The following is a 23,647-nucleotide window of genomic DNA, read 5'->3' as shown; positions in this document are numbered from 1 at the left end:
TGTGCATGAGAGAGCTCTCTGGCTCCCACAGTTACTGCTTCAAAGAGCAGAAGTAGGATCTATCAGGGCATCTCTGAGTGTGCTGGGAGACTCAACCTCCATTTTTATGTTAGAACTTTTGGAATTTCACTTAGTCCTCTGTTCATTTGAGTCCACAGTAATTCATCAGTTCTTTTGGTTTGTTTTGTTAGTTTTTTTTTTCTAAAATTGCTCATGTACCAAGACAGTCCTATGAGAGATGTATCTGGGACACAAGATAAAACAAATTTTTAGGATCTGAGGATTAAAATGTAAACTGCCTTTAGTGCAGTGGCTGTACTTCCTTGCCATTTAAGAATGGGTGCCAAAATTTACTCTTATGTTCCATGTCTATCTGCTATTGAGGAAGGCTTTAAAGTACATGTTTATTCAAAAATTTATCTTCAGAAGTCTTTAATGGTATTATATTCCCAAAACCTATTTAAGCACCAGTGACAGTATTAATCTAGTAGATGGGAAACTGCTGGATAGTCATTACATACAAAGACCTACGCTGATCTTTAATTAATCTGAGGGCGAGTCAAAGAGATAGACATCATTGAAGAAAGTACAGATAATGCCTGTTCACATCAGGAAATGTGTCCTAACTGCCGACCTGAATAGTTAGCTTCAACTGCTGATCTAGATAAATTCACTTTTTCACCTAACATCTACCATCTCTCAAAAAAAATTCTAAATAGTATTTTTCTTCCAAAATTATGCTTTTTTGCCTAAGATGTTTAATAATTGAATACTTATTTAGCAGGATCATTACAGTCCTGATTTCAGTTGCAATAGCTGAATTCAAAGGTCCTTAAAGACATTATTTCCAGGATCTTAAACACCACCCAAAGCCTTGAGAAATAAGGCTCCCAGCCCCTCCATTAATGTTGAATGGCACTCAAAAGTATTCATAGGATGGCTTCTATGCCTAAGGAAATAAGTTACCCCAGATTCCCACTCTTAATGCTAAAGACTTCTGAATACAATCTAATAAAATTGTTTTAAATATTAATATTAGCAATAAGCACAGGTCTGGTCATATTAAATGGCACAGGCATTAATCCATTTGTAAAGAATCTGAACTCTCTGAATAGAGTAACTTTTTATACCCTAGAGCATTAAGTGATTTATTATCAAAATAACCTGTGAGGTTCTATCGTTTCTAAAAAATTACCTCATTTTGAAGGTATGTCCACTCCATGGAAAAACATTTTTATCTATTCAAAGGGGATTTCATAGTGTTTATATCGTTCTAACAAGGTTGTCTTTAAAAAGTTCATCAGAATAATATGGCTATCCTGAGCTTTTTGTTCTTTTGTAGAATCATACTTTGGTCCATACTTTCAGCACCCACCATGCCAACCGCTTGTCTGTACCGAGCAGTTAAAATAGTACCATTGACCAACCGCCCTAACTTAAACTAACACAAAAGTTACCTCAAACCATCTTTCAGAAACAAGACAAAAACCCAAAAGGATTCTCAACGATTACCCCATTTATTTTCAATATCATCTGATATTATCTAGTGAAGGTGACATTTTAAAATTAGCCAACACAAAGAGTTTGTTCCATACCTGGGCACACTTTTGAGGGGAAGACTTGGATATAGTTACACAGGTGTTATTGCAGAATTTCTTCTCAACAGGGCCTCTTAAAAAGTAACCATAAACCATACATGCCAGTCCGGACAGCTACTGTTGACATCAGATTTATAAAAAGTTTGACTATGTCATCAAAGAGCATGTTGAATCAAGCAGAGCCATCTTTTCTAAGAAGTGAAACAATAGGCACCAACCCAGCTAACACTGGGGATTCAGAAAAAGTGTAAGCTGGAATCTGCTTGAATATCCATGAAAAACCAAGAGGGGTCAGATCAGCATCTTGTAGGGTGGTTTTCACAAGTAGAATATTTCCGGAATCTTACAAAGACTCATGAGGGAGGTGGTTCAGGGTCCCCAAGATAATGCCATATTAAGATATTAGTAATACAGACTCCAGGATCACAGAGAATAGTTGTCCTCACAGCTAAGATTTAATACAGTGATGTAGTAAGGATGCACTGCATGATTGGAAGGTAGGAAACATGGGGTAAGTCTGGGGAAGCCCACATGCAGTCTTGTTTACAAAGTCTCAGTCTATCCAAGGAGAGGACCCCCAGAGAACATTCCTCATCCAGAATAAAGAGATATTCTAACTGTGGCTAATCTTGACCTGGCAAGTAGTTGCAGTTCAGTGAGATAAGCTTATCATTCCAGAAAAGGTTAACACTAATGTAGGGAACTCTCTCTTGTTTTTATTCTGCATGCCTGCCAAGGGCCCAATCACATGCTTGCAGGGGGAAACTTTTTACAGGTTTGTGAGCAAGGCTGCAAATTGGCCGATTAGAGGTGCCACAAACAACACCCACACATAAGTAATGCAATGAGCCATAATTCTGTCATTCATCCAATATCAAATAGATTCTCTCATGAAACAGAATTCTTTGTTTGAGATAAACTAGAACAGTGTTCCCCAAACTTATGTTAAGCCTACAACCCCCTTTTCAGGAAAAAAATTCATATAGCACCCCTGAAAATCTACCTTCCATAATTGTACACACAAAGCATGTGCCCTTCCCTTCACAACTGTACAAGGCTACTTCACACACACACACACACACACACACACACACACACACGCCACCACTTGCTTGTGTCTCCTCCCCTCCCCTCCCCTCCTCCCCCTCCCCCCCCCCCCCCCGCAGGCAGTAGTACCACCCACTTTGGGAAACACTGGCATGTATTTTGATAACTTTCTGGGTTTAATAATGAAAGAAAATAATAGCAACAAGCAAAGCCCTGGAGTTAATCAATAGACATAACCAAGATTATAATCCATGTTGACAGATGCAGCCTAGTCACAGGCAAACTGATTTTCTTGTCGACTGTGAGTTCAGCCATGAGCTTGTTTCCTTTGTTTGCATCTTAAGATTTTAAACTTGACAAAAAAAATAAATAAAATTCCATCTTGAAACATGATAAAGGGGTCGAGTCTCATAGGAGAGCTCCCTTGTTAAAAAGCTGCTGAGGCTTAACCCGATGGAAAGGAGTGAGTTGCAAAGGTGACACAACTGAAAGCAATAGTCTTTGGAAGGCTTTTAAGTGATACCCACCAGCCCTCCCTCCATGTCTGACAGAATTCAGAACAACTTTGAAACAGGGCCCTTATCTGGACCCTTGGCCATGTGCAGAAAAAGCAAGTCTCAGTCAAGAGTCATAGAAAAACTCTCACTCTGAGTTCTTAGGGTGATCTGTGACAGGGAGATAAGCACAGGTTACAATTGAAAGGAGGAACGAAAAAATATATATCCAAGGTAATCCGTCAGACTTGTTGGCTAAACAAAATCAGTGTGAAACCAAGTGTGCAGAGGAAAGAAATAAATATGCTGCAAATATGGCATCCATAATTACCGTGAGACTAATCGTCAGACAGAACCACGGTCGCCTCAAAGCCCTAAATCAACAGACGTGGCCTCAAGAGCAGCGGCAGCTGCAAGGGGACTAGGAGCATGATAAGGGCTTTGAATGAGACGTTGCTTTTATGCTCAAGTCCTTAAAAGAGAAGCTCAGGAGATACTTCAACTAGTTGTCAGGATAAGAATTTGTTGATTATAAACTCAACGGAGAGTGTGTGTTCCCTCCCCCGACACACATCTCAACAATTCGCAAGGATCAGAAAACTCCACTCGACCACAGTGGGAAAAGAATTAAAAGCGATCACATCAAAGCTAGTGCCCTCCTAACAGAGGTGCTTGCTATTTGAATTATTCTGAAAAGGTTAAGAGAAAAGAACGCATGCAACATGGTTTTAAGGTCACGCAAGAATAAATTATACAAATTAGCTGCATCCTTGAAATATAGGTGTCCTGCATTAGCATTCAAGGAATACCACATCAACATTTCCTGGATTATACTCTGAGCCACAGAGCGAGGGCAGGGTCAATAGAGGCGCCACTGAATGAAAAATCCCACACACAAGCAATTCAGATCAACGCAGAGCCTTTCCCCTGGTATATTGCTGTCAAGTGTGCTCAAAATCAAGCAACACAGAAATCTGCTTTCCAGTCTTGGCTGTTGATCTGGCCTCTTAGAAAGTGACAGGTTAGGTCTTGTTGACTGCAATGCTGAAGTGGGTGCTCAAGTGCAAATAGGATTCCCAGTGGTTTTAGGAGGTCAAGCAAGGTAATGAGGACAAAACAGCATTGTCACCTACCAATGGTCAGCAACAGCTAACACCAAAGGCCCATACAATGGGTAACCAATTCGTGAATTACATTTTTACCTCTACTGCCATCTTCCATGTAAGTTGTGCCTTTAATAAGTTTGAATTTGATTATAGGCCTTTAAAAATGAAGTTGTTTGCAGTTTTTAAGTATAATAAAACTGCAGTAAGAAAATAGTAGAAAGTTCTTTCTGAGTCAGGCTATAGCTAAAGAAATGAATAGGTCAAATAGTTTTATAGTTAGAGGTCTTTAATCAGTAAAGAAAGTGATTTACAGTGTTCCTATCTGAGCACCAGATTAAGCAGTTGTGTTCTCTGCTTACTTGGCAATAAGCAACACATCTTTGTTGGTTCTTCTTTAAGAATATAAATTGCCAAATAAACACTGTAAGCATTCCCTTAGAATCATGTTTACAATTATTTTTTGTTATAACAATTATAAATTATTCATAATTATAATAATTATAAATTATTATTTGGGTCAGGGAGATACTACAAGGGTGTGGGTGTTTGCCTTGCACACAGCCCACCATAGATCAATCCCCAGCACCATATCTGGTCCCCTGAGCACCATCAGAAGTTATCCATGAGCACAAAGCCCAGAAAAGCCTTGAGTACCATGGGCTATAATCACAAACCATCTGCCCCTCCAAAATTCAGAAAGTCCCTTTTGTTCATGCAAAGAAAGCTGCAATCAACTCCTCCGAAACAGATGAGAGACCAATCCTGTGATTAATATCACAAGTTAATATTACTACTAGTTTCCTAACAAAGCCAGCATTTCCTTTGCTCTCTTCTAGGTACTTTGAGGGCACAGAGGGTCAGCTCCAGTCCTGACCGTCTTTGAGCTGACCATCTCAGTATTCCACCTGACCCTCATAGAGCAGTGTCTGCCTGCAAACTCTCACGGGCACGAGAACACTTTTTTTTTCATTTCATCATTTCATCATCCTGTTAATCGTCGATTGCCTCGAGCAGGCCCCAGTAACGTCTCTTTCATCCTAGCCCTGAGATTATATTCACGGCTCTTTAGGAGAATGAGACCCATCATTGTTACTGGTATTTGGCATATTTGGTACGCCACGGGGAGTTTGCCAGACTCTGCCCTGTGGGCAGGCTACATTCGATAGCCTGCAAGTTTGTTCAAAGTAGGAATGAGATAATAAGATGTCATAAAAAAAGTCTCTCTCTCTCGCTCTCTCTCTTTGCCACGAGAACACTAAGATGTATTTTATTACTTTTTCTTGTAATTTAGTAAGGATTTCTAGAGTGTGCAAGCTTCTCAGAAAACACTGGGTTTCTTCAGTTGTTGAAGCACTTCCTTGTGATACTTATGCTAGTACTTTGCCCTTGTTCTGGTGAAAGGTCTCACCAAGTGAGGTTTTATTAGATCTTTTATGAATTATCTGAATTATTGAAATTACGAGTTTGTGCACCAAAATGTCACCTCATACATGTGCTCTTCTTCACTATCACCCTCCCGTAGCTGTCAGTCAGGAGGCATCCAGAGCCCTCCATCCTTGCATCTGGGTCTGTGTGGGCGTGCAGTTGCCTCTCTGTAGGAGACAAGGAGAGTGTCTCCGTAGCTGCCGCCTGTTCCTCAGAGACCAAGGGGAGCTTTCAGCGGTTCCTGAGCCTTCATACTAAGTCACCTGCATTTTTAATGGGACAAAAGTCAGCCTGCTTCGATAATAAATTATGAAATTTAATTTTAGCTTCTGACATTCATGGTTGAGCGTGTCTTCCTTTGACGGGAGAGGTTCCACAAATCACTCCTGAGTAAAGGCCCAGATTGCAGAACGGGCTTTGGGGCAGAGCTTGGGACTGTGTGGCACAGAGCACAAGGTGCTTTCTGGCTACCGAGGCTCAAGGCTGCTCTCCACAGCTTTGAGACACCCCTGGAAATTCTCTAAGGAAAAAACTCCCAGTAATTCCTGTTCTACAGAACCAAAGCCAGGGGCTTCCTCAAAGAACACAAAACCAGGATGTTCCTGTCCCTGTGCTCAGCTAAAACCTCACTCATTATTTCAAGCATTTTTAGGAAGAAGGGTGAAAACTTTTCTTTATACAGCTTTATTGGACTTCACAAAATACATGATATTCCTTCTGTGGGGATACTCTTACATGGTTTCCAACATGCACTTTTATCTTTATGGACATTAAATGATCCCTAGTCCTCACTTGTTAGAAATTTAAGAGTCTGATGAAATGTTTTAGACAACAGAATAATGAAACAAATTTACAAAGAACCCATGCTCTTAAGCTCCAGCCTCCCTTATATCACAAGCACTTTACGTGGGAGATGTGTGAGTGAAGGGAAAGCATTTCCCAATCTCAGTGAGAAGAGCTCCCACACGTGACTTGAAACCTGAAACTTCCAGGTCCTTATTTCATGTTCTGATGAGAACGTTCCCTTTTTTCCCCAAACTTAAAACTGAGCTCTCTTTGTAGGCAAGGGATTATTTGCACAAATTCCAAGAAGGCAGCCTTCTTGGAGGAAATGCCACTAAATCACAAAATCAGAAGAAGGAAGGTGGAGTCAAGATGAAAATCAAAAGGGGACAAATAATGAATTATGATTTTAAAGCAGCAGCACACATGCACACAGACACAATTGAATGGATTTGGTTCTCTCTCTCTCTCTCTCTCTCTCTCTCTCTCTCTCTCTCTCTCTCTCTCTCTCTCTCTCTTCACGCTCCAGCTCTCTCTCCTACTTTCGCTTTCTCGCGCACATTCCAGGGATTTCCTAAAGGGCTTTCTCTCATATAGTGCTTTAGGAAAGGCCAAACATACAGATTTCCAGATTTTCCTTTGCCCATCTAGTCTTGCCAAAGACTTGAAATCATTAACACTTAGAGTAAGGAGATTAGATCTCTGTTCCTACATCCTCCTTCAAATTTATCTTCCTATTGTCCAGCTCAATTTTTTTATGATCTGAGTCCAGCTCCCACCTTCCTCACTGAGGACAGTGAAACCCTGGGGTTATAGCTTGATAGTGTTAATCCAAGATAGAAGCTTCTCCCCCTTAACTAGCTCCTTGGAAGTTGGTGCTAAGGGCCGTAATTGTTCCCACCACGCTCTGGTTTTACATTATCTGGAAGTAGAAGCACACAGGAAAGATTAAGATAGCTATGAAGAGGATTGCCAACAGAACCCTGCTCCCCAGGTTCTCAAAGTGGAACCCAATACCATGGATCATTCCCAGATAGGTTCTATCAAGCTCCATAAGCCACAAACATCACGTCGCCAAAACCTCCCTAGAGACATAACTCCAGATACTGTCCTAGCCTTGTATTCCTAAGTTATATAATTCGCCAGCTTTAAATTTTAATAGAACTACTGTTAACCCTGAATTTTTAGTGGAATAGTGAGTCTAGAAGTCCAGGCTTTCATTATTAGAGAACTCTGCCCCCAGCCCTGCTCAAGATAAACCTGACCCCACATCCTATGCTGATGTAGATTCCCTTTCCTTTGAAGCAAATATTTCCTTTGAAGCAAACGTCCTCAGTCACAAGCAAAGGGAGAAGTATGCCATACCTTACTCCAGGCTTGAATTATATGCTCTAATTATAGCAAAACCTCTCAACTCTAAGAACCACACATTCTTCAATGTGCTTTTTTTTAAAAAATTTTGCTCTATTTTTAATGTAACAGTGAACATACTTTCAGCCTCAACTAGACAGCTATCAACTATAATGTGGCTCAGACATTCTTTTATACAGTCACCGGCTTTTATACTTCTCTAGAAAGGTCCCCAATCTTTTCAGCACATACTTTCCAACACAGTGATTTTGGCATTAACAGGATTGGGAGTTTTAGGGCTGGATGTATACACTCAATATGTGCTTTTAATGTGCCTGGCACCATAGGCAAACTTCACTTTTCACATTTTACTTTAGTTTCCACCCAAGACTTCAAAACAATTTATTTCTTCTATGTTCTCAGCCATTTTTTTGACCTCTGGCCATGAGGTTACTTAGCACACATATCTTTCAGGCCTAGTAAAGGCCACATTTAAAATCAAGCAGGAGCTTTCTCTGCATGACATTAAAACAGCCTGATGGTTTTCATACAAAATTACTTGCATCTTGGCAGGACTAAATGCTAAACTCAATTAATAAATCCAAAAATTTAATTTTCACTTCTGACATTCATTGTTAGGCATTAGTTCCTTTATCACAGAGAGGTTCTACTTCCCATTTAACCCCCAAGATGTTAGTTCTCACCCTTTCAGCTTCTTTCCCTCATACACACCAGGTTAGGAAAAATACCCACATTGTGTAATCTGAAATCTCTGCAAAGTTCTGCTTCATTCTGCACATCGTTGCCAGAGAAGGTAGTATAGGTGGAGTGAGTTGGGCCCTTGAGTAGTGAATATCAGTAGATACTGGCAAACAGGAGATCAGACCTTATAGGGTTTGAATTCCATGAATTAACTTCTTCTGATCTCCCAGATTGTTAAACCCTTTTACCTGGGGCTGGGCTGGAGTGATAGCACAGCGGTAGGGCGTTTGCCTTGCACACAGCCAGCCCGGCCAAGCTGGGTTCGATTCCTCCGCCCCTCTCGGAGAGCCTGGCAACCTACCCAGAGTATTCAATATGTCAAACACAGTAATAAGAAGTCTCACAATGGAGACGTTACTGGACCCACTCAAATCGATGAATCCATGAACAATGGGAGGACAGTTTGTTTGTTTTGTTTGTGTAAGGTAAATGAGGAACAGAGTAGCAGGCATTTTGAGGAGCTGTGTTGCTTTTCTGGGTGTCCTGTTTCATGTTGCTTGATGTAATTACTCTAGAATTTCTTGTACCCATTTTTGTTGTAGCCCACAAGCAGAGATAGGCAGAGACTTAGACAACTCCAGCAGGTTAGTGTCAAAGCAGAGCTCTCAGACAAGTGAGTTCAACAGACAATAGACATTGCTTCATTTTTTTCAGCCTCGCCCCCTACCCCAGGAAACAATAGCACCATCGAGTCCACTGTGAATACTGAACATAAATAAGCAAATTATCAGAGGCAAGGGGACTCTGAGAATTTATGAGATAGAGTAAACAAATATAAACACAGTTAACCATGCTTTTATTTTGAGAATTTTTCAAATTTAGAAATGATTACTGTGACTGATTCTCAAATGACAGCTGTTATCTCTAAAACACCCCATCATTAGGGGACAATTTGACAACAATTCTGATATGACCATTTCAAAGTTGTAACATGTGTGTCTCCCTAAAAGCACTTCAGGTTGCCCTCAATATTTTGAGTGGGGGGAAATCTAATTTTGGAATATACAAGTAGTTCAGTTTTTCACTAATTTCACTTGTTGCATGCTTGATAGTGTTAGCTTTACTTAAAGTCTTTATTCTTACTGCCTAGATAATTTTTATTCAGCTGCTCTAAACATACTAAGCAATCTTGATTCTAACAGTAATAATATATCTTTGTCACTGGTTCTGTTAATTCTAATGATTGGTCCTAGGCTGTTCCTCCCCTTCCTTTAGGAATGGTACCTTCCAGTCTCTCCATGTGCATGAAAAGTGACAAGCATGGGTCCCCATATTTCTACTTATTGGGCCACCCTAAAGACACGGTTTGTAAAATCTGCATGAATATTATCTTTCTCTAATGAGCTTTGTTTTTGCATATGTTTATAACTGATGTATCATGCTTTCTCTTTCATAGTAGCTTATCTAATTACTGCTCAAGCTATAAGTGACTTTAGAAGTGATAAGAATAGGATGCCTGGGTTCATGAAATCTGAGATGCAATAGATCCCTGGGGTCCATCTGAGAATGGAATCCCAGGAAGAAAGAGTGGGAAGGGCACTGCAAAGGTTCCACTGGCCGGGTTCTGCCTTACACTTCCAAAGGTCCTCCCCCAGCTTCAGTGCAGATCATGCAATGTATCTCATCAGTCACCCACTGGCCCAGCTTGCTCAGTTGCTATTACACTGCATCAGCTCACTGTCCTTCCTCCACAAGCAGGAGGCAATAGCTTTAAAAAGAAAAAAATCCCAGTTGTGGCTTTGTTTTAATTAGCTGTAATGTTGTACCAAAACAGTGTTCACCATCATTTCAAAATGAACCTTCACAAGTGGTTAGGCTAACCTAACACTGGGTAAAAAAATTGTAGGAAAAAATCCTATAGATAAATAAAGCAGAACAGAGATGATGGCCTTGCAAATATGGTTCAAGCAACTTCTCGCCCTTCAAACACATATCTGCAACAGCACATTTTCCGCTGTCAAATCAAACTGGCAATTTACAATGTCAGTTCACTTCTTAAGCGAAAACTCATGCTCAGTCTCCAAGCTCAAAGTGCCTGAAGAATCATGCAGACACATCCCTCTATTCTAGTTGCATTCTACCCCTTGCCTTCTGAAACAAGATCCTGTGACTAAGCACTTCACTCAAGATTTTCTTGGTTGATAGTTTGTTTGTTTGTTTGTTTGGTTGGTTGGTTTGTTGGTTGGTTGGTTGGTTGGTTGGTTTTCAGGTCACACCCAACTGGTTTCTGGAGCTACTCCAGACTTTGTTCTCAGGAGACTGCATGATGCTAAGGATCAAACCCAAGCCTCCCACCTGCAAAGCATGTACTCATCCCTTTGAGCATCTCTCTAGCTGCTGCCCCAGAGTCTTCAGAAACTCCTTGAAGTTTCTGGAATATATTTTCCAATGTTTGGTGGCTCAGCTAATTACCATCCAGGAATGCTTTGAATCTGATGCAAAAGACATTTTTTGTTTAATCATCTATTTCATGCTGAACTTTATTAGTTTAAAGGTAAAGGTAAAGGTAAAGGTAAAGGCCCTCCCGTTGATCGTCGATTTGCTCGAGCGGGCCCAGTAACGTCTCCATTGGAGACTTTGTTGTTACTATGTCTGGCATATCGAATACTCTCGGTAGCTTGCCGGGCTCTCCGAGAGGGGTGGAGGAATCGAACTCGGGTCGGCCATGTTGGCCGTTTGTAAGGCGAACGCCCTACCCGCTGTGCTATCGCTTTAGACTTATTAAATACTTATATACACCTGTACACTGTCATTGGGCTGGAGCTGGTAGGGCATTTGCCTTGCACGCGACCAACATGGCCGACCTGAGTTCAATTCCTCCTCCCCTCTCTGCAATCTACCGAGAGTATCTCGCCCACATGGCAAAGCCTGACAAGTTATCCGTGACATATTCGATATGCCAAACACAGTAACAAGTCTCACAATGTTACTGATGCCCACTCAAGCAAATCGATGAACAACAGGACAGTGACAGTGACAGTGACACTGTCATCATTCCTTGAAGATGTCTCCATTGACAGGAATTTTTTTAAATTGAATCACCGTGAGAGAGACTACTAAAAAGATGTTTGTGATTGGGTTTTAATGATACAATGTTCCAATACCCATCCCTCCAACCAGTGTACATTTCCCACCAGCAATATCTCTAGTTTTCCTTCCACAATCCCAGTCCCCATCCTGCTCTATAGCAGGCACTTTTCTTCTTTCTCTCTTTCTCTCTCTTCTTTTGTGCATTATGGTTTTCAATACAAGTACTAAGAGGCCACTGTATTTGTTCAGGGAGTTCAGTATTTTTATTGGGAAAGTACAGATGGAGTAGCTTTTTTAACAAGGTGGTAGTTTGGGGGTGTGGGCATGACTGCCAGGGTTTCTGGAATTACAGAGAAATGTGGGAAGGTTGCCCATCTCAACTCTAAGAAAACCTGGAGATTTCAGTCACAACCCACATGCCCAAGTTTTCAGCAGACTGATATCTTTGTACATTCCATCCCAAGATGGTGGAGTCCAGCCAGAATCATGGCATCAATTTTGGATTGTGGGAGCAAGTAGTTGTCTGGGGCTCTGTTTGGGTGGGCACTGAATTAACCCATCCCCCTCTGATGCACCCCAGATCATTCAGTCATGTGTGGGTCCAAGATTTACTGCAGTTTTTCTTTATAATCTCTTTCAATATTTATTTATGGGTCTCTGGAGCAAAGCCAGTAGAAGAGCTTTACATGGTAGCACTGGCTGGAGTTCGTTCATGGTGGTGACTGCCAGGGCTATGGGAGTATAGGGAATTGGGGATAGGTAGCCCATCCTGACTCCAAGAAAGCCTAGAGATTTCAGTTACAAAACCTTCATAACCAAATATTCAGCAGGTTAATTTCTCAGTGAGGTCTGTGCTGAGTCAGTGGAGTCCAGGAAAAGTCATGACGTAGATTTTTTTTAATTGAATCACTATGAGCTACACTTACAAAGCTTTCTTGTTTGAGTTTCAGTCATACAATGATCAAACACCCATTCTCTCCACTAGAGTACATTTTCCACCACCAATGTCCCCAGTATCCCTTTCCCCTATCACTTCTCCCCTTGCCTCTTTGGCAGACAATTTCCCTCTTACTCTCTCTATACTTATGGACATTATGGTTTTGCAATACAGATAATGAGAGACCATCATGTTTGGTCCTTTATCTACTTTCAGCACACATCTCCCATCATGAGTGGTCCCTCCAACCATCATTGACTTATGATCCCTCCTTTATCCCAGCTGCCTTTTCCCACAGTTCATGGGGCAGGCTTCCAATTGTGGAATAATTTTCCTAGCCCTGTCTCTACTGTCCTTGGATGTTAGTCTCATATTATGATATTTTATATTCCACAAATGAGTGCGGCCATTCTATGTCTGTCCCTCTCTTTCTGACTCATTTCACTTAGCATGATACTCCCCATGACCATCCACTTATAAGCAAATTTCGTGACTTCATCTTTCCTAACAACTGCCTAGTATTCCATTTTGTAGATGTGCCAAAGTTTCTTTAACTAGTAATATGTTCCTGGGCACTCAGGTTGTTTCCAGATTCTGCCTATTGTGAACAGTGCTACAATGAACGTACAGGTGCAGATGTCATTTCTACTGTGCTTTTTTGCACCCTCAGGATGTGGCATAGATTTTGGATTGCAGGAGCAAGCAGCTGCTGGGAGCTCTGGATTGGCACATGGATAACCGACCCCCCTCCCCCACTAAAATGTGCCCTGGATTATTCAGCCATGCACAGCTCTGAGATTTACTGTCTTTTTCTTTATCTCTTTAGAGATTTATTTATGAGTCTCTGGAACAAAGTCAATAAATGTGCTTGTTTGGTGGCGCTGGAAGTAGTTTGTGGGTGTGGTTCCCACTCACCTAAATTTTGGCAGTTTAATTTCTTGGATAATAACTCCCAAGTTGTTGGAGGCCAGCTGGAGGCATAGTGGCAACTTTGAGTGTAATGACAGGATTTTTTAAATTTTATTTTTATTAGTGAAACACCATGAGGTACAGTTGTAGATTTACAATTTTTTGTGCTTGGGTTTCGATTATACAATGATCAAATACCCATCCCTTCACCAGTGCCCATTTTCCACCACCATGGATAATATCCCTCCCACCCTGCCTCTGTGGCAGGGCATTCCCTTTTGTTCTCTCTCTCCTTTTGGGTGTTGTGGTCTACAAAAGAGGCATTGAGTGGCAAGCATGTTCAGTCCATAGAATGACAGGATTTTTAACTTATCATTTCTCCTAATTATCTGTATTTCATGGAGATGCTATTGATCATCTGAAAGCTAAGGACATGAAGGAGAATATTGCAATGAATTGTAAAAGATATTAAATAAAGCCTTGGGCCATTTATTGGGGAAATCTAGTTGAGTGACCATGGTTCAAAGAAGTATAGATTTCTCTTTCTGAGCAAAGAAATGTATATGCTTGGCATATCATTTACTTTACCTAGTCTGTAATTCATGGAGGTGAGCATACCTGAAACAATTTATTAATCACCTGCTTTAAAAAGAAAAGAAGGGAAACAAAACAAATAAGCAGGGAGATGTTTTGTGTTAGGATTCAGTTTCTAAAACATTTACCAGGCACTTCAGTCAGTGCTGTGGTGTAACAATTAATTGTACAATCTCTGCATCTTGAAAGGTCCAGGAGGGTGATGAAAAAGATTGGGTGACAGGGCAAGTATGGATAGTTTTGGGAAAGGGTGGATAAGTGTGCCAACAAGATTTCAAGAATCATTTTAACCATGTCACGCAAAAAATTCAAATTTATATGATCAGATATCATCAAAAAATTAAGTGTAAGGGTAAAAACATCTGTATTGGAGATATATCTTGGTAGTACTTTAAATGAGTTTTAGAGGAAACTCAAAAGAAGTGAAAGGGTTACAGCAAAAGTTGAGACAAATGCTATGAGGATCATCCGGAGGGAAGTGTCAGTAGAATTAGAATGTGAGGATGGATCTAAGGAGTTTCTTCCAAGAATTCACTAAGGAGAGTCCCACAACATGGTGCATCATGAATTTGAAGGAAAGGGCTGGGCAGGAGAAGGATGGCTAAAGTTGGGTAGAAGATGATGCAACATAGACGAAGGATTAGATTTAGGAAGAAAGATTGAGGTTACTTTAGGATTTGAGCTCCAAGGGCTTGAAGGACATATAAGTAAACTCCAGACATGGGGTTGTTGGATGATGGTGCTCAAGTGCCGGAACTGATGCAGTTTGGTAGTTCGGGAGAAGACAAGTCATGAGTGGGGGGACTAACTCCTCAGGAAGACCCCACTAAGTTGAGAGAGAGACAAATCTCTCTGAAATGATCACATTCAGGTGGTAAGTAGAGAAGAGTGATGGAGGACAGTTAAAAGGGTTTCTGGGCAGCTACATAGAGAATCATCCGTTTTCTAGATTAAAAAAGTGGTTGTTCTTCCCAGAAACAGACAGGGGAGAAGCAAGGACTAGAATCACTTTACTGCCTGGCGTAGTGCTGGTACTATGCTTGGCACAAAACATTCAGTGAATTCAGTGAATACTGTGAGAACTGTGAATGAGAAGTGGCCTTTACCTGTCCCTCTCCACATGCCACTCAGTGATCTTTTTCCACACGCTGCCCCAAATCCTGTTGCTCATTGGGTATCTATATACTTCCAGTTTCCAGAGCTTCTGCAAAGCTCCCATAAGGGATTGATAAAGGTAAAGGTAAAGGCCCTCCCGTTGATCGTCGATTTGCTCGAGCGGGCCCAGTAACGTCTCCATTGGAGACTTTGTTGTTACTGTGTCTGGCATATCGAATACTCTCGGTAGCTTGCCGGGCTCTCCGAGAGGGGCGGAGGAATCGAACTCGGGTCAGCCATGTTGGCCGCTTGTAAGGCTAACGCCCTACCCGCTGTGCTATCGCTCCAACCCATAAGGGATTAAGACCTAGTTTTCTTAGTTTGTTTTTATTTTTCAAGGTGTATGAGGTAGGATGTACACAAAGACTACTAAGATATAATTTCTATTATAAAGGAACTCTTATTTGGGGAATGATTAAGGAAAACAAGGAACTTGTCCTTTTGGGGAAAGTAGCTTTTCATTATACTCTTGTGGAAATCATTCTCAAATATGTTTTGTCACTCTCCTGGGTAGAGATACAAGGTATTCTGAAAACAAGCATGCTCTGCCTAATTTCCCTTTTCCTCTGACACATTCACCCTTTGAAGTCTGTGTTACATCCTCAAGACTCCAGTGAATGTGTCACCTCAGTGACCACCAGTCTCGCCACAGTAACAGAAGACAGTGAAGGTTTCCATCCTGGGTTCCATCAGAGTACCCTGTGTAGTTATACTATTACTCTCTGCATTCCCTGGGTTTTCCTATGGCTCTGACGTTTCCCCAGAGTGTCCCTTAAATTCTTGCCTTCCAGTCACATCCCTCACCAGCCTCTTCCTCAGGACCTTGCCTGCTCTCATTGTTCCTCTGTGAGTCCTGCTCATTTTTGTACCACAGCTCTGACTTCATTGCACAGTTCTACACCAAGACTGCCAACACTTAGCCAGACACACCTACCCAGAAACCCCACACATATACATCCACCATTACATCTGTGATATTTCCTCCTAAAATAGTCCTCTCATTAGTTACCAATCAAAGGCCGTGCACCATCTTAGTTGCCAATACAAAACTATCTTGACATATATATATGTACATATAACCACTTTCAGTTTCTCACAGTTACTCTTTTCCATTCCTATTTTCATTCTACTTCAGCTCAAGCCTACTGCAAAGACATACACAGACCATAGACATCTACCTATTATTCCTACTGCAATAGCCAATATTTCCTCTTCATTGATGCCAGAGAAATGAGTAGTTCTAAAGTCCTTTTCATGCTTAGGTGTATGTGTATTATGAATGTATACATACACACCAAACACACACACACACACACACGCACACACACACACACGCACACACTTGCATACACACCACCTAAAATTAGTCCTCAAAGCTGTCCCTGATTTGGCCCCATCCAAATCTCATGTCTCACAAAAATCTACCGTGTATCTGTATCCCAGCTAGCTGGAATACTTTTCATTCCAACTGCCTATAGTCCAACTGCCATCGTTCTGCACATGCTGATCCCTGGGATTAGAAATTTTTACCCAAACATATCCTTCAAAAACAAAGATAAATGCTGCCTCTTCTATGAATCTTCCCCAAGTCTGCTAATGAAAAGTAGGTCATTTCTTGGTATTCTACAAAATTCTTATGCATCTCCCCTGTATCATCCTCTCATTCTCTGTTTTGACACATAGTTATCAAGGTCCACAAACTTCCTCCCCTTACTAGAGTGCAAACTGATTGTTATGCTATGTTCTTAATAGTACTTGGCTGAGTGAATGAATCAGTGAATGAATGAAAGATTTGTGGTATCTCACATCATCATTATGACAGCAATGTAGGTTTTTGTTGGGATCTTTGCAAAAAGTCTTGGATATGGATCTGAATTTCAACTGAACTTCCCAGTCTAACCCAAAAGGCAATGGGGTTTTGCCATTTTAAAAATAAATTCCTGCTTATGTGCTTATTTTCTTTATAATTTTTCTCTTTTGTTAAGAGTTGAATGGAGGAAAAACTGGCTAAAATTGAATGTTCCAGGTAATTGTTTCTGATTAAGTTTTATTATTTCTGTGAAGTATTTACTCTACAATTATAGTTGTGACCTATGTGGGCAATACAAATTGTAGTTTAACCTGCCAGAGTTGCTTCTCTGCTATAGAAATATCAAGAATAATAGTCTTCTGGAGACTTTAGTCCATGGGGAACCGTGGAACAAGAACTAAGGTTTGGTCTGTCTACATGAAATTATATCTGCTTTCTGCTGTGGAAAAGAAGCTACACTGAAAAACACTTTAAGCTTCCATCTGGCCTCCTGGGTCTATACCAAGTCCAACAGATATTACTTCCCTGACCATATATTAGCCATTCTTTGATTCCGTTTAATACTGCAATGGCTCCTTTCAAAACCAATAACTCAGGGTGGGGAGAAGGTTGAGAGACAGGAGTGCAAGAATGGATGGGAATGTTTCTTTTAAGGTACCCTTAGGTCAGTACACTGAGTAGTCAGAATTGAGAGATGTAGATAAGAATGTAGATCAGATGAGGAAGGCAAAACTATTAGCAAAACCCTGGGAAATACAAGAATGGTATAATGGGGCGCCAAAAATCCTATAAGTGAAATTATTTCAAGTTGAAAATAACAAGAATCTTCAAAGAAGAATCAATAGTGACTGATGCTATAAATGGAATCAGAATTAGGAAGGACTCAGAAAGTGTCCCTAAGTGAGATCCTAAATATTAGAGAAGATAACAGAGCCATTATTGGGGAAAAGAAAGTAAATATTCAGAAATTATGTCATTAATGAGCTTTCAAGAATTACCTCCCCTGGTGTCCCAGTTTTCTGGGTTTTTACAACACTAGATTTTAGTTATATGATGTCTAAATTCCCTTCAAGTACTAGTATTGAAAGTGACATAAGTGAACTATTTTGGAGTCAAGAATGTAAAACTTGAAGATACAAATTCAAACAATGATTTACAGTCAGTTATTTGAATATTGAGTTGTCAACTGGTGAAACCAAAAGAGCAGAAGGATTCCCTGGGGATGAACATGGGCAATGAGTGTGAGAAATGGGCCAGGAAGAGAGCATAAAAATAGTTTCCCTGATTGCATACCAGGTTCTGTATCATATCCCTACTGTCCCATGACAGGTGAACAATGACACAGTGGCCTCTGTCTCTCTCAATTCCAACTTTTATGTACAAACTCAATCTTTTTCTTTTTTTTTTTACAAACATTGGGAACTGCTTTTACATACAAGATTTTGCTAGAGAAAGATTGTCTCATTAGCATAGTACTTTCAGAATAATAAATTGGGTTTTCTTTAGTAATCCATTATGAAAACTCACCAACAGAAAAACAAGTAGAAGAAATTCTATAAATGTTTTTATTCAAGACATCTCTTTTTCATATAAAATACCAGAAGAGAGGAATTATCTTTTCCAAATGAAATATATCTGTTCACTTGACCTTTTCCCTATTATATCCATCAGTAACTTATTACCTGTGGGCATACCGCAATCAATATCTTTAGCTTGTTTTCAGAGTGAAATAACAGATGATATTCAGGCAAAAAAAATCTCTCTTCTTACTCAGAATGTAAGTGAATTGTTTAATGCCTTTTGCTTGTTAAACATAGTAAGACCATGTTCCAATGTTTCTACAACCTAACCCCTAAAATACCTAACAGATCTTGCTGGAAACCATGGGCTTTGTTGTGGTTAAATCACAAAGATATGCAAATTGCCAACAACCATGTGAGGAGACAATCCATATCCATTTTTAAAAAGAAATCACCACTACATGAAGACTTAATGAATTGAACCAGCCACAAAAAGACAAGTACACATGATTCCATTTATAAAAGGTATCTACAACAGTCAAATCTTAGAAAGTAGTACCAGTGCTTACCAGATCTGGGGAGCAAGGAAAGAGATGAATTGTTCTAATGAAATAGGATTTCTATTCTGAAAGATTAAAAATGAAATGTATGTAGTTACACTACTGTAGCAAATACTCTCAATGGCTAACATGATAATTTTTTGGTTTGTTTTTCAAACTCAAAGTAATTGCCATATCACAAAGCTTCTGAAGAAGCAGTAACTCTAAAGCTTCGAGATTCAAAGCACAGAGGACTCCCCACCTTTTGAGCCTTATTTTGTAATTTGTACTGATGCTTGGCAACCTTCAGCACTATTGGATGAAAGGGGATTTTTTTTTAATCACAACAGTCCTTTGGAGAGAGGTGCTCAGTGTCATAAGATTGGCATCGGCATCATTTACCAGAGCTTCTTGTTCCTCTTCTACTATCACTGCTGTTTGGATTCTTGCCTATGCAGGGTTGGGATTGGAACAAGGATTTGGCCTTGGAGTTCCACCAGGAGATGTAAGGCAGTTGACAGTTGTAGATAAAGAGTCTGATGATGTTTCAGTGGTTTCTTTATTTATATTCCTTCTTATCTTACCCAGGGGAGACTGCGATAGCACAGCGGTAGGGCGTTTGCCTTGCACGCAGTCAACATGGCCGGCCTGAGTTCAATTCCTCCGCCCCTCTCGGAGAGCCGGGCAAGCTACCGAGAGTATCTCGCCCGCACGGCAGAGCCTGGCAAGCTCCCCGTGACGTATTCGATATGCCAAACACAGTAACAACAAAGTCTCCAATGGAGACGTTACTGGGCCCGCTCGAGCAAATCGATGAACAACGGGAGGGCCTTTACCTTTACCTTTACCTATCTTACCCACCTCTACTCACAAAGGTTTCTCTGAAGCAGCCACACAGATTCAGTAGGGAAGAAAAATATTAATTGTCCTTCCAACTTGCAAAACAGATATGTTAATAGAGCATATATTCCTGATTCCCCACCAAGAAACTCTCTGGTGAGGTGACAGTTTTCCCATTTGTGTTCATCTGCAGCCTAAGGTGGCAGGTGGCACAGCAGTGACAAGTCATGAAAATAGAAGCTCATAATCTGGTTATTTATTATTGCAAATTGTGACACAAAGATTGTGGTATTTTCCATGCCCTTTAGTGATCTTCTTATGAAAATTTTTACTGAGTTAATATATGTTTCATGATTCTCTAGCTGCTGGATTCATTAATAAGTCCAGAACCGCATGTCAACCCCTTATAGAAAGATGTTAGCCCCGGGAAGAGAGGAGGTATGCCTGCCAGCTCAGCTGTGCCATGCTTTGTAAAGTTGATGGAGCTTTGCACTGGGTGGAGTAAATGAATGAATGAGCAGAAAGGAAATAGGGCTGTATTCTATTAGAAAAGAAAGAAAACAAACTGAGCATTCCTCTTATTGGAGGAACTTAAAAATGATTTTGACCTAATAACATAGTACACACATGCCAAAGGAGTGTAGAGAAGCTGAGTAGAGTAGAATTCGGGAGCAGGATGTTCTTGGTGTGAAATCCAGTGAGAGACTTTTAGAGGGTACATTGTCTATGTTTTGAACTCAGGAGTCATTCCTTAAAGGTGCTTGAAGAACCAGGTGGGACCAGAAATCAAACAAGGATCAGCTCAGTGCAATGCGAGTGGCTTACCCCTGGTTGTATCTGTCTGGCCCAGTGAGATAGAAACTTAAAAATGAGTTCTTATTTTTTCAGATCTTCAGCATCCTGGTATGGAAATTAAAATCTTTTAACTACAGCATATTTGCCAGTTTTATACTAAGTTGCTCCTTTTTATCATGATCACGATCATCCTGTTGTTCGTCGATTGCCTTGAGCCGGCCCTAGTAATGTCTCCTTCGTCCTAGCCCTGAAATATTAAAAAGTGCCATATTAAAGGCTCTTTCAGTGTTAGGAAAATGAGACCCATCATTGTTACTGGTATTTGGCATATTGGGTATGCCACGGGGAGTTTGCCAGACTCTGCCATGTGGGCAGGTAATATTCGGTAACCTGCCATGTTGTCCAAAGTAAGAATGACAACAATAAAATGTTGGGAGCTGGGTTTTATAGTCTCTGGCCATTGGTGGGATTACACGGCGCTGGGGATCAGATGGTGGGTGTGACCCCTGCCTACTGGAAGGTGGAGGATTTGAGTGGAGGATGCTCAGCCCCGATCTGAGCAGGCTTGGAGATCTCAGCCCCGCGACCCGCATGCCTTTGTTCCTCTGCCGGTCCCTTCATGGGTGTGGAGAGTGGTCTCAGCATGGTGGTGGCTAGTTCTGGAGGTCTTCAGCTGCCGGAGCTCTGTTCAGGGTGGGGAGGGAAACTCAACCCGGCCTCCTCCAAGGGGCCTCAGCGAGGACAGCCAGGAGCAGGAGCAGGAGACTCTGCTGTAGCGATAGCACAGAGGGTAGGGCATTTACCTCATGTGCAGCCAACCCAGGTTCGATTTCTCCATCCTTCTCTCGGAGGGCCCAGCTCCTTTTTATATGCTGTACTAAATATACTATCTTAATCTGTTGTATTTAAATCATTATCATCTATGTTAGCAATATAGGTTATTATATAAAGCAACCAAGAAAGCCCTGACATATTTCACCAGCATATCTGTCCATCCAAAGAAGAATGTACAAAACAAACTCAATTCATAGAAGAATGTGGTATTAGATCCAGCCAATTCCTGGGTAGAACTCATGGGAGTACCAATGTGCTTGAAGAATAAAAAATCTAGAACTAAGCCTTTAATACCACACAGCAAGCTGGAAGTTGCCTTTAGACTGCTGCACAGAAATGCAATAAAACCTGGTCAATTATTTTCACCTCTATTTCTGAGCAAAGAGTAAACAATTTTCAGCTGAAATTTTTTCTCACTTAACTTTGCCATCATCCTTCTCTATCTGCTATTTCCTCAATCCACTCACCCTCAGAGCAGAGCTTTTCGGCTTTGATACGAGGGACAGAGGGAGGAGTGAAGCCCAAGCAACCAAGGGAAGCCAGCTACTCACTCCCACTCCTGCCAGACATTCAGGGGAGAAAATATTAGGAAGTGTCGTTCATATTCTCCTGAGTTCCTGGTTGATCGATTCCTCTTGAGAGAAAGCATGTCTCTGCCAGCCACTCTGACAAGGAAGGAGAGCCATGAAAGCCTGATCCCACTCACGCCTGCACCCACAATCGAAGAACCCCTCATCCTGCGTTAATTCCCGTCTCTTCTCAATATTCTGTTCATCCAAAACGCATGCTCCTTGGAGCTATTTTTCAGTGCCAGGAACTGAACTCACAGCCTCACACAGGCAAGGTGAGGGCTTAGCTCCCAGTGAGTCACATCCATCCCTGAAGTCCTGAAACTTTATGCTTAGGCAAACTCTATAACAAGGATGAATCTTAAAACTACATTTAAAAATGTTCCTCCTACCATTCTGCAGCTGTCTGAGTGCTCAAATGTTGCCCCCTTTTCTTGAAATAGCTCTTAATAACAGATTGGCTCTAGAATATCTCAAAAACAAGAAAAAAGAGAGAAAAGAACTTTCTCTTTTGAAAATGTAACCAGTATATTTTGAAACATGTATTTTCTCCCCATTAAACAGTATGTTTCGACCACCTCTCCCTGATTAAATATCCTTTGTCTGGGCCAGAGAGGTGCCAGAAAGATAGCACAGAGGGTGCTATGCTTGCCTAGAACTTGGCTGGCCCTAGTTCAATTCCCAGCACAACAATGGTCCCCTGAGAACTACCATGAATGATTCCTGAGAACAGAGCCTGAAGTAAGCCCTGAGCACAACCAGATGTGGCCCAGAAACAAAATATATATATATATATATATATATATATATATATATATATATATGTATGTTAGATACAGATAGATGATATAGAAATAGATCCTTCATCTTTCTTCATGTCTGCTTAGCACTTCATTGTATAGATTTATCATGTATCCGCGGACTCTGCACCAGGCTGTTTTCACTCAGGGCGCCTCAGAATGGGGTGGGTGAGAGCCCTCCCTGCCCCAGGGGACCCAGCCCTGGCAGCCGACCTTCACTACCCAACCACCGCCACACTCCAGGCCGCTTTACATATCATAAGACACTTCCTACCCACTTTCCATAATTACCACACCATATTTGATGGGGTTCAACAGTAGGCAACAAATCATAGAGGGAAATATATATATATATATATATATATATATATATATCACGATCACGATCATCCTGTTGTTTGTCGATTTCCTCAAGCAGGCACCAGTAACATCTCCTTCTTCCTAGCCCTGAGATTTTAAAAGAGCCATTTCAATGCTCTTTCAGGATTAGGAGAATGAGACCCATCATTGTTACTGGTATTTGGCATATTGAGTACGACATGGGAAGTTTGCCAGACTCTGCCGTGTGGGCAGGATACCCTTGGTAGCCTGCCAGGTTCTCCAAAGGAAAAATAAGATAATAAGATGTCGCGCGCCCGCAAATGCAGCCACGCACTTCCGGGAGCTGGGTTTTATAGTCTCTGCGTCTTGGCCGTTGATGGGACCAACCTGGCGCTGGCGGCAGCTGGTGGGTATGATGATGGGGGTTCT

At 41.1% G+C, this 23,647-nt stretch overlaps 1 protein-coding gene across 11 annotated transcripts in view; it reads left to right on the top strand.

Annotated features, from left to right (window-relative positions):
- MAGI2 (membrane associated guanylate kinase, WW and PDZ domain containing 2) overlaps positions 1-23,647 on the top strand; it is a 1,504,283-nt gene that overhangs the window by 1,442,854 nt on the left and 37,782 nt on the right. For 8 of the 11 annotated variants that reach the window (XM_056117957.1, XM_056117960.1, XM_056117958.1 and 5 more), the window contains one exon: positions 9,781-9,920. The exons of 2 other annotated variants lie outside the window; for them this stretch is intronic. In XM_056117957.1, coding sequence (XP_055973932.1) covers positions 9,781-9,905 — 125 coding nt within the window. In that variant the 3' untranslated portion in view covers positions 9,906-9,920. Of the gene's footprint in view, positions 1-9,758; positions 9,921-23,647 lie in introns of those variants that run through there. One more of the 11 variants, XM_056117961.1, reaches the window with a different exon arrangement.

This window comes from Sorex fumeus, unplaced genomic scaffold, assembly GCF_029834395.1.
Source record: "Sorex fumeus unplaced genomic scaffold, SorFum_2.1 ptg000037l, whole genome shotgun sequence".
NCBI classification, from domain to species: Eukaryota; Metazoa; Chordata; class Mammalia; order Eulipotyphla; family Soricidae; genus Sorex; species Sorex fumeus.
Note: the sequence above shows the minus strand (reverse complement) of the source record. Positions and strands in the feature narration are given on the sequence as shown.